The sequence below is a fragment of the Bubalus kerabau genome, chromosome 10 (genome assembly GCF_029407905.1).
Source record: "Bubalus kerabau isolate K-KA32 ecotype Philippines breed swamp buffalo chromosome 10, PCC_UOA_SB_1v2, whole genome shotgun sequence".
Taxonomy (NCBI): Eukaryota; Metazoa; Chordata; class Mammalia; order Artiodactyla; family Bovidae; genus Bubalus; species Bubalus kerabau.
Genome location: NC_073633.1, coordinates 108002196 through 108014198, shown reverse-complemented (window position 1 = coordinate 108014198; position 12003 = coordinate 108002196). Strand labels below are relative to the sequence as shown.

Here is a 12003-nt window from a genome sequence, read left to right as displayed (position 1 = left end):
TACAGTGGTGTTGTCTTTTTCAAAATTTGGATAGGGATTGGCAGCTAGTGTTTATTGAGTATCAGGTACTTTACAACCATCATTTGGTATTTTAGAGATTAAAAAAAAACTTAGGCTCAATGAATTTAGATAACTTACAATGTTAATTATAACAATAATGACTACAATAAATAGCTTGCCCAAGATTAGAAAAATTAGAAGCAAGTATCACAGTCAATCACCCGTCGCTGGGCACTACTGTGTGCCCCGTGTCATTCTCAGCGCTTCCAGTTAACACGCTCTTACAAACGCTTAAGCTTTCAAACCACATGACGTTGTTCCTAGCATCTCTGGATTACAGGAGAGGAAACTGAGGCACAGGAGAGTTAAATAACTCGGCCAGGGTTACACAGCTTTCACCAGCAACACTGGCACTGAAACCGATGCGCCTGGTTTCAGACCCTGAGCCCCTGACTGCTGTGCACGACTGCCTCTCCAACAAGGGGCGAGCTGGGATCTGACCCAGGTACAATTCGACTGTCTCAAAGCAGTCAGATGGTATCTTCATAGCATCACCTATCTTATGTAAGGACTGAAAATGTTCTTGATGAAAGAAACAAAGAATTGAGTCTTCCTATGCTACTGACTTGGTCATTTATTTATATTCTATCAAAGTTCAAGCTTATTTTGTCTAGGAAAAACCTTTACCCTCGTATTTTTTCATGAATCATCATCCTCTGTCTTCAGTTTTTCTGACTGGGTGACAGACTACTCTTATTTCTACAAGGGTCTTTTTTAAATCCAAGTTAGTTAGAAAATTTCTTACGCAGCCACTGGCTTCTTTGGTTCCTTTTCTTTCTCTTCTTTTGAACTTTTAAAATTATATGGTTAAAACGGAACTTTATAGACAGGTCTTGCTTTCTCTTTTGAAATGTCTTCTTTCTCGGGTGTCTGATATTGCTCTCATGCTTGTCTTATGACTCTGGCTTTTTGAAACTTGGTCTCTGAATATCAACCAGGCTTTCTGCTCTTCTTTACTGTTATGATTTCTAGTTTGAAGTAACAGTTGAAACTGGACATGGAACAACACATTGGTTCCAAATAGGAAAAGGAGTACATCAAGGCTGTATATTGTTACCCTGCTTATTTAACTTATATGCAGAGCACATCATGAGAAACACTGGGCTGGAGGAAGCACAAGCTGGAATCAAGGTTGCCGGGAGAAATATCAATAACCTCAGATATGCAGATGACACCACCCTTATGGCAGAAAGTGAAGAGGAACTAAAAAGCCTCTTGATGAACATGAAAGAGGAGAGTGAAAAAGTTGGCTTAAAGCTCAACATTCAGAAATCTAAGATCATGGCATCCAGTCCCATCACTTCATGGCAAACAGATGGAGAAACAGTGGAAACAGTGGCTGACTTTATTTCTGGGGGCTCCAAAATCACTGCAGATGGTGACGGTAGCCGTGAAATTAAAAGATGCTTACTCCTTGGAAGGAAAGTTATGACCAACCTAGACAGCATATTAAAAAGCAGAGACATTACTTTGCCAACAAAGGTCCATCTAGTCAAGGTTATGGTTTTTCCAGTGGTCATGTATGGATGTTAGAGTTGGACTATAAAGAAAGCTGAGTGCCAAAGAATTGATGCTTTTGAACTGTGGTGTTGGAGAAGACTCTTGAGAGTCCCTTGAACTGCAAGGAGATCCAACCAGTCCCTTCTAAAGGAAATCAGTCCTGGGTGTTCATTGGAAGGACTGATGTTGAAGTTGAAACTCCAATACTTTGGCCACCTGATGCGAGGAGCTGACTCATTTGAAAAGACCCTGATGCTTGGAAAGACTGAAGGCAGGAGGAGAAGGGCACGGCAGAGGATGAGATGGTTGGATGGCATCACCGACTCAATGGACATGAGTCTGGGTAAATTCCGGGAGTTGGTGCTAGACAGGGAGGCCTGGCGTGCTGCAGTCCATGGGGTCGTAAAGAGTCGGACACAACTGAGCGACCGAACTGAACTCAACTTCTAGTTTCAACGGCTGCTGGTGTTCTTTCCAGTTTAGTATCACTGATCCATTTTTATTAACATTTTGCTAATAAGTTTTAATCTGTATTCTAGCTCTAACTTGATATAAAGATCATTAGAATACTTAGATAATTTAATAAACATATACTGTTCATTTAAGATGTGTATATTAGTTTACTATTAACATAAATACATAGTAAAACATATTATTAAGAAGAATAATGCATTATTAAGAAGATGGTTTAATAACAATTTAGATAAGAAAGAATTAACAATTAGAAGCCAGTATAAGCTTCCCAGGTGGCTCACTGGTAAAAAGTCTGCCTGCCAATGCAAGAGATGCAGGTTCGATCCCTAGGTTGGGATGATCCCACGGAAAGGGAAATGGCAACGTACTCCAGTATTCTTGCCCGGGAAATCCCATGGACAGAGAGTCTGGCGGGCTGTAGTCCATGGGGTTGCAAAGAGTCAACACAACTTAGCAAATAAGCAACACAACAGCATAACCTCATTAGGATAATAAATGACAAAATCATCTTTTAATTTACTTCTAACAAAAGGACAGTAGATGGGAAAAGAAAGAGTATACTCTGATTTCAGTAAGGCATTCAAATACTAATTATCACAATAATCTTACTGAATATAAGAATGAAATCTGGGATGAATTAAATGAATTTGTAGCTGTGGTGAAAACCTTGCTCAAAAATATTAATTAATGAATAAGATATTAGCTTGCAAACAGGTTTTTATTGGCCTCATCCACTAATGGATAGGCATTAATAACAAAATTTTAGTTTTTTGCTTAAAAAAAATAACTGACAACCCTGAGTGTTTTAACTGACACGGGCAAAAATCTGCTGACCAACAAAGAACGAAAACTACTAAATGAAAAAAAGAAAAGAAAGCATGAATAACATGAACAGAAGTCAGAAGACACAGGGAAGAAAGAAAAACAAAAAACCTATTTTCATTTCTGGTTGTTACCTTTCAGGAACAAGGTAACCAAGAAAAAGCTGACCAAGATGCTAACCTATTATCATATAATGCCATATAATGAAAACTAGAACTATTTAGCCAGGACAGTGACTGAGTGTTTGCACTTGTACAAGGAGAAAAAGAACATGTGAGGAAAGTCAAGGGTAGGTACACTTTCTTCAAGATGAGGAAGAACTTCACAATATTTAGAGCTGTTCAGAGAATGAACTTGACACAGTGATGTTCTCATCAACAGGGCTAAGGACAACCCAAAAGAAACTTAAAGATTCAGGAATTCTTGTTTCTGGAAGGAATTTCATCTTTTTTATACAATAATACTAGAGTACTTATAGGCCTATGTAAATTAACTCAAAGAAACTTTTAAAAATTATACTTAAAATTAGCAAAAGAAATCCATCATTACGAAAAAATAACATTTTACTTTTCTACTTACCCAAGTGACAAATTTACACTGTAAGAAACTTATTATATATAATAATCCGAAGTAAGAACACAATAGTAGTCAATAGTGATAATAAAATCAATGAAAAATGAATAATAACACTATTATTTACAGAGTGCACTAGAACTTCTCAAACTGCTTTTCCACCTGTTTGCCATCTAATCAGAAGACAACTCTGAGGCAGACAAGGCAGTTACTATGAGTCCCATTTTACTGTCTTCTTGAGGCTAAGAGGGGAAAATGACTTTCCTCAGAATTCAAGTTGGTCCACAGGATGAAGTATGAATCTAGAGCTTATGCCTCCTGGTTAGTGTCCCTTCTTTCTTTCTTTTGCCACATGGCCAGTGGGGTCTTAGTTCCCTGACCAGAAACTGAATCCAGGCGCACGGCAGTGGAGTGCCAAGGCTTAACCATGGACCTCCAGGGAATTCCCCATTCTTTCTTTAATAACTTTGTTCTCCCTTCAATGAATAAAACATTTTCATTGTACAACGGTTAGAATTTGGACAGATAAATCATCTTCCTAATTAGACAATGTATCAATATTAACAAGAAACTTTAACTTATGTTTGAAATGAATAAAAAAAAAGAAAAGAAATAACTCAAATAAATGACAAAGAAAAAATTTCTTTTACTTCCCATAATACTAAGCTGAAAAAACAGAAGGCTAACTGGATCAGTTAAGTAGAATACTGTTTTCTTGACCAACCATTAAATATTTTACATATAAATACTAAACACCAAAATGGAGGCACACTTCGTTAAATGGGGCTCTAGCAATATTAGATTTCTCATCTTTATAAGCTTACAGAACACAATCTAAGTTTCCTTTTCAATGATATAATTATCAGGTAAAACCATTACTTTGGGTGTGCTTCCTTTAATGAATTTTTTAATTGAAGACAACAAGCCGGTTTCATTCTTCGGTGGTTTTTCTCCTCCTGAAGGCAGGTTGTCATCAACTTCTGAGTATTTCCTCTTTGCTCTGGCAGTGCGTTGTGTTTGGATTTGATTTGATTGCTGAGAAGCTTTCCGTGTTCTCAGCCTCATCTTTTATGGGTGCCACATGTAAAACTGTAAAAGAAAAATAATACAGGTTATTAAAATTAAGCCTAGCGTACCCACGTGTGCCCAGTTTACCTAGGTTTGTAGAATCTTAGTTTCCCCGACGGGGATCAAAACCAGGCCCTCAGCAGGGACAGTGCAGAGTCCTAACCTCTAGAGCACCAGAGAATTCCCAAGAAACTAACTTTTTAATTGAAAGGCATAGTGCTTTGAATTTTATTACATTCTCCCAAATAACCTTCCCACAACTTCTGAAATATTACACCCTGTGATCTAATAGAGTGTGCACGTCCCTTTCAGAATACTGTAGTGCCTCCATTCTTGCTGACACTATCATTCATTTAATCACTCATTCATTCAACAAGTATTTATTGGGTAAGTAAGTACCTGGTAAAACAAGAGAGAGAAGGCTTTTACCCTCAGGAGATCACAATGTAGTGGAAAAAACCCTTAAGTTATTGAATGAATTAGTTCCAAGAACACAATTCTAATAATCAACAAGTACAAAAGTGTGACAAGATTGAATCAATCATTTTACAGGATTTGATCTTACAACATGTATCGATCCTTTAAAAACCAAACTCATCTGGCTCAAGCTGCCGGAGTAGAAGATGGTGATCGTCTTCTGCGAGAGCACCAAAACTCCAACTAGCCACTGAACAACCAAGGACAGGAGGACGCTGGAACCCACCAGAAAAAGACACCCCACGTCCAAAGACAAAGAAGCAGCCTCAGTGAGATGATGGGAGGGACACAATCACAATAAAATCAAATCCCATGCCCACCGGCTGGGTGACCCACAAACTGGAGAACAGTAATACCAAAGAAGTTCTCCCACTGTTGTAAAGGTTCTGAACCCCACGTCAGGCTTCCCAGCCTGGGGATCCGACAAAGGGACTGGGAATCCCCAGGGAATCTGGCTTTAAAGGCCAGCGGGATTTGTTTACAGGACTTCCACAGGACTGGGGGAAACAGAAGCTGTAGTCTTGGAGGGCACAAACACTCCTGCGCACACCAAGACCCAGAGGAAAGGAGCAGGACCCCACAGGAGACAGAGCAGAGACACCAACTGGCATCGAAGAGTCTCCTGTGGGTGTGGAGGTTGGCAGGGGCTCAGCACAGAGATGAGGTGCTGGCGGCAGCAGGTGGGGCAGGCCCCCTCGGCGTAAACCCTCTTGGAAGTCCCTCTTGGAAGTCCCCATTAACCCTACCAACAGAGCCTGTAGAACCCAGGGCCAAATGACTACCAGCGAGGGAGTGAAACCCCACCCATCGGCAGATAACTGGGTTAAAGTTTTACTGAGCAAGGCCCTGCCCACCAGAGCAAGACCCAGTTTTTCCCACCACCAGTTCCTGCCTCTGCGTCTTCTCCATTAGAAGAAGTAAGAACCACAGTCCCACAGTGGCTCAAACAGAAACATTATTGAAATTTAATTAGGAAGAAAAAGCAGAAAGTTATGTCCCAGATGAAGGGACAAGATAAAACCCCAGAAAATCTAAATGAAGTGGAGATATGCAACTTTCCAGAAAAATAATTCAGGATAATCATAGTGAAGATGATCCAGGATCTTGGGAAAACAATTGAGAAGATGCAAGAAATATTTACCAAAGACCTGCAAGAACCAAAGAACAGAAGTGAACAGTACCCTAGAAGGAACAGGATAACTGAGGCAGAAGAACAGGTAAATGACTGCAGGACAGAAGAGTGGAAACCACTGCCACACAACATAATATAGGAAGAAGGCGGCAAAGAAAGAAGACAGCCTAACAGACCTCTAGAACAACGTTCAACACAACATTCACATCACAGGGTCCCAGAAGGAGAAGAGAGAGAAAGGACCTGAAAAAACACCTAAAGAGATAATAGCTAAAAACTTCCCTAACATGGGAAAGGAAATAGTCAACCAAGTTCAGGAAGCACAGAGTCCCAGGCAGGATAAACCCAAGAAGAAACACAACAAGATGCATAATAACCAAACTGACAAAAGTTAAAGACAGAGATAAAATATTAAAAGTAACAATGGAAAAACGACAAATAACATACAAAGGAACTCCCATCAGGCTATCAGCTGATTTCTCAACAGTAACTCTAAAAGCCAGAAGGGGATGGCATGATATATTTAAAGTGATGAAAGGGAAGAACCTACAGCCAAGAATACTCTACCCAGCAAGACTCAGATTTGATGGAGAAATCAAAAGCTTTCCAGTCAAGCAAAAGCTAAGAGAATTCAGCACCATCAAACCACCTTTATAGCAAACGCTAAAGGAACGTCTCTGGACAGGAAACAAGAGAAGGAAAAGACCTACCTACAGAAAATAAACCCAAAACAATTAAGAAAACTGTAATAGGATCAAATGAACCAACCAAAAGCCAGAGGCTGGCTGGGAGATGAAAGCATGTGCACGCATGCACTTCCACTCACCACGCCACTCTGCTTGACCCCTCCCCCCATTGCTTGTAATTATTTTATACTGTTAATCATGTTCCCATTATGGCCTGCAATTGTAATTTTTATTTTTTGTCAGGCTGTTGATTGTGAAAACTGACAAGTATCTTTTACTATCGTGATTATGTAACTATTACTCACTTAATACTACTGCATCATGATTGGTCAACAGACCAATGATAGAACTCTGTATCACCCAGAACTACTATTTAATAGAAACACCTGTAATCACTTTTTAAAATCCAGATGCATATCAGAATTATCTTGACATTTTTTGAAAAATACAAATGCCCAAGTATTGATTTTTTCCTCCAGAGCTCCAGACATGCTTCTAACGAGCAGCTGTGTTTAAAGCACCTGGACTGTATGATGATCTTTGATCTGGCCTGTTTCCCTTTCCCTATTTCATACTCAGTGTTCCCATTTCGGAGAAGGCAATGGCACCCCACTCCAGTACTCTTGCCTGGAAAATCCCATGGACGGAGGAGCCTGGTAGGCTGCAGTCCATGGGGTCGCTAAGAGTCGGACACGACTAAGCGACTTCACTTTCACTTTTCACTTTCATGCATCAGAGAAGGAAATGGCAACCCACTCCAGTGCTCTTGCCTGGAGAATCCCAGGGGCGGGGGAGCCTGGTGGGCTGCCGTCTATGGGGTCGCACAGAGTCAGACACGACTGAAACGACTTAGCAGCAGCAGCAGTTCCCATTTCACTTAGTTTATGTTTTCCAATTTTTCCATCTCTCTTTTTTTTTATGTTCCTTCTCAACCTTTATCAAGCATAGTAGAAAAGCTTTGCACAGATATATATAAATAGTATATACAACACATGTATTTTAGAAACTTACGAATTTTTGCCTAACTAAAAACTTTATGACATTTTGACTCCACTTGTTTGATTTCGTATGAATAGAATGCTAAACTTCTAATTTAAAAAAAAAACAGATATGCATCAAGCAACAAAGGTCTATTGTACAGCACAGGGAACTACAGTCAGTATCTTGTGAAGTGAAGTAAAAGTCACTCAGTCGTGTCTGACTCTTTGTGACCCAATGGACTATACAGTCCATGGAATTCTCCAGGCCAGGATATTGGCATGGGTAGCCTTTCCCTTCTCCAGGGGATCTTCCCAACCCAGAGATCGAACCCAGGTCTCCTGCACTGCAGGCTGATTCTTTACCAGCTGATCCACAAGGGAAGCCCAAGAATACTGGAGTGGGTAGCCTATCCCTTCTCCAGCAGATCTTCCTGACCCAGGAATTGAACCGGGGTCTCCTGCATTGCAGGCAGATTCTTTACCAACTGAGCCATCAGGAAGCCAACCTTTCAAAATCTCAGGTTATCTCCATTTGCACTTGCAATTCCTAGCCCCTTTCAGTGTTTTTCAGATGGCTACCACTGTTTCAGCGGCAAATCCAAACGGAAAACATCCAGGCACAGCATTATCCAAGAGAACTTTCTGCAACGATGGAAATACTCTGCGTCTGCACTGTCCCATACGGCAGCCACTACACCTGGGTGAAAACCAAGTGCTTAACATGTAATTAGTGTGACTGAGGAACTGAAGTTTTAATTTCACTTAGTTTTTATTAATTTAATTTTAAATAGCCACCTGTGCCTAGTGGCTATCATATTAGAGAGTGCATGTCTAAGGGACGAATCTTGTAATAACCTATAATGGAAAATAATGTACATGAATAACTGAATCAGCAGCTGTGCACCGGGAACACGGTGGACCTACTGCGCCAGTGACACGTATAAAGGAAAAAGCTCATCACAAGGAAAATACGAGGGCATCAATCTGAACTCACTCATTTTACTGATGAGAAAGTTAATGACTGGCAAAGTTGTCCCAAGACTCAGTAGTCGAGAATATTCCCCGAATTAGAATCTGTTAAAGAGACAACTAAGAAAAGAGTGAAAACTACTATACTAAGAATTAAGAGATGTTACTTCTAATCCTACTTCAATCATCACTAAACTATAGCCCCTTAACTATTTTTTCCCCTTGAATACATCTTGAATGTATTCAAGATGAATACATTCATCTTGACGCTCAAAATGGAAATGGATTTAGAAAAGGCTGTAAAGTGCAGAGGACATACAACTACTCACAGCAGTGAGCGCAGTCCCAGAAAGGTCTGACCTGTTAGGCACGCTAAACTCCTAAAGGTACAGGAATTCTTGGCAAAGAGCAGGGTCTTACAGACAAATGAGGAAGCTGAAGAAGTGATGTCTTTAATAACCCAACACAATGTCCACAGAAGAAGAGTTAGGATGCCTCCCTTTTTTAAAATACAGAAAGTGCACACACGCACACACACAAAATCTATTTCAACCAAAAACCCAAACTCAAAGGCTTCACCAGAAGAGTACTAAAATATCTTTCCATTGTTTTTCATCACCAAATGGTGCTCAGTTTTTAAGTTGTCATCCCCAAATAAAATAAATATTGCCTTTTTTCCTAAAGAGTCAATGTGAACTTCTAAGGGATTTATTCAAGGCATGTATTACTTAAAAACTCTACGGTGTAAAAATTTTAATTTATTTGTTCTTCAGCACAGCACTCCTTAGAAAAGGAAAATTCCCATATAGCAAATGCATAGGGGAATTTTTCACAAAGAAAGTTGTTTGTATTTGATTTAAATTTTTAAAAATATTTTCAAAAATATCTGACTGAACCTATCTTAAATCCAGAATCATTCAAAAAAAATGAAATTCTGACATCACTGTTGGCCACCATGCTCACTGGTTTCCGTACCGTCTATGGCACAGTATACTAAAAGCAGCCTAAGACAACATGCAAATGAATGGACACAGTTGTGTACAAAGCAAACAAGTGTTTAAAAGCAGTCAGTCCGTCCACGGGCTGTAGTCTGCAGACATGCACTAAGTGACTTTATAACCAAATTAGACTATTCTAAATTTTTCAATAGCAATGCTTCATGCCAGATGAAAAATGGAATAATATATTTAAAATAAAATAATCAAGGGAAGAACATACAAACCAAAGATTTTATATCCAACAGAAATAACTTGCAAAAATAATGGCTATGGACAAACTAATACCAATATGTAAGAATTCGGTGAATACTGTGCTCGGGGAATCCTTCCTGAAAAACTTAAATGAGCATTTCAGAAAACCAAATTGACTACAGGTATTCCTTTAGAACCAATGGTGATTGTCAAACATAAAACATATAGCTACAAACAGTTATCAAGCATGTAATAGCTATATTCTCTGACAACGTAAATGTAGATTCACTCAACCTTTTATAAGTGAGGGAGAGACTTCCCCAGTGGTTAGGACTCCACACTTCCACTGCAAGGGGCACCAATTTGATCCATGGTAGGGAAACCAGGATTCCACGTGCCACCCAGCACGGCCAAAACAGAAAGAAAGTAGGGAAGAGTGGGGAGAGCACTGCCAAAAAAAAGGTATATAGTGTTTCGGTAGTCATACATAGTATCTTCAAATCTTCCAATATTGGTACTGCTCCTCTGAAACTGCTGTGAGGGTAATTTATTAATATTTCGGTTTCTAAGCCCACATCTGTCATCTACCAGGTTCCTGAGAGCCAAGACATGGCACTGAGCAAAACAACAGGGAAGCAGGACGGAGAGCCAGAATACAGCCCCTCAGAGCCTGACCACGGCCAGCGAGAACGCCAACAAACCCTGTCCTCAAAAGCAACAGTACAACTGGACAAACAACAAAAACCACCGTTATCAGTTCACTTCAGGGGCGCAGTCGTGTCCGACCCTTTGCGACCACATGGACCGCAGCACGCCAGGCCTCCCTGTCCATCACCAACTCCTGCAGTTCACCCAAACTCATGTCCATTGAGTCGGTGATGCCATCCAACAATCTCATTCTCTGTCGTCCCCTTCTCTGCCTGCCTTTAATCCTTCCCAGAATTAGGGTCTTTTCAGATGAGTCAGCTCTTCCCATCAGGTGGCCACAGTATTGGAGTTTCAGCTTCAATATTAGTCCTTCCAATGAACACCCAGGACTGATCTCCTTTAGGATGGACTGGTTGGATCTCCTTGCAGTCCAAGGCACTCTCAATAGTCTTCTCTAACACCACAGTTCAAAAGCATCAATTCTTTGGCGGTCAGCTTTCTTCATAGTCCAACTCTCACATCCATACATGACTACTTGGAAAAACCATAGCCTTGACTATATGGACCTTTGTTGGCAAAGTAATGTCTCTGCTTTTTAATATGCTGTCCAGATAGGTCATAATTTTCCTTCCAAGGAGTAACTGTCTTTTAATTTCATGGCTGCAATCACCATCTGCAGTGATTCTGGAGCCAAAAAAAAAAATAGAGTCTGTCACTGTTTCCACTATTTCCTCATCTATTTGCCATGAAGTGATGGGACCGGATGCCATGATCTTAGTTTTCTGAATGTTGAGCTTTAAGCCAACTTTTTCACTCTCTTCTTTCACTTTCATCAAGAGGCTCTTTAGTTCTTCTTCACTTTCTGCCATAAGGATGGTGTCATCTGCATATCTGAGGTTACTGATATCTCTTCCAGCAATCTTGATTCCAGCTTGTGCTTCTTCCAGCCCAGCGTTTCTCATGATGTACTCTGCATTTAAGTTAAATAAGTAGGGTGACAATATACAGCTTTGACACACTCCTTTTCCTATTTGGAACCAGTCTGTTGTTCCATGTCCAGTTCTAACTGTTGCTTCTTGACCTGCATATAGGTTTCTCAAGAGGCAGGTCAGGTGGTCTGGTATTCTCATCTCTTTCATCGTTTACCACAGTTTATTGTGATCCACACAGTCAAAGGCTTTGGCATAGTCAACAAAGCAGAAATAGATGTTTTTCTGGAACTCTCTTGCTTTTTCCATGATCCAGCGGATGTTGGCAATTTGATCTCTGGTTCCTCTGCTTTTCTAAAACCAGCTTGAACATCTGGAAGTTCACGGTTCACTATTATTGAAGCCTGGCTTGGAGAATTTTGAGCATTACTTTGCTAGCATGTGAGATGAGTGCAATTATGCAGTAGTTTGAGCATTCTTTGGCATTGCCTTTCT

At 40.2% G+C, this 12003-nt stretch overlaps 1 protein-coding gene across 10 annotated transcripts in view; it reads right to left on the bottom strand.

Moving 5' to 3' along the window:
* The window catches only part of CTDSPL2 (CTD small phosphatase like 2), a 73395-nt gene that overhangs the window by 43915 nt on the left and 17477 nt on the right, over nt 1–12003 (bottom strand). For all 10 annotated transcript variants that reach the window (XR_008699815.1, XM_055538934.1, XM_055538935.1 and 7 more), the window contains one exon: nt 4309–4518. Coding sequence is in view for 9 of the 10 variants with exons in the window: in XM_055538934.1 (XP_055394909.1) it covers nt 4309–4494 (186 nt within the window). In the remaining variant the exon portion in view is untranslated. The remainder of the gene's footprint in view (nt 1–4308; nt 4519–12003) is intronic.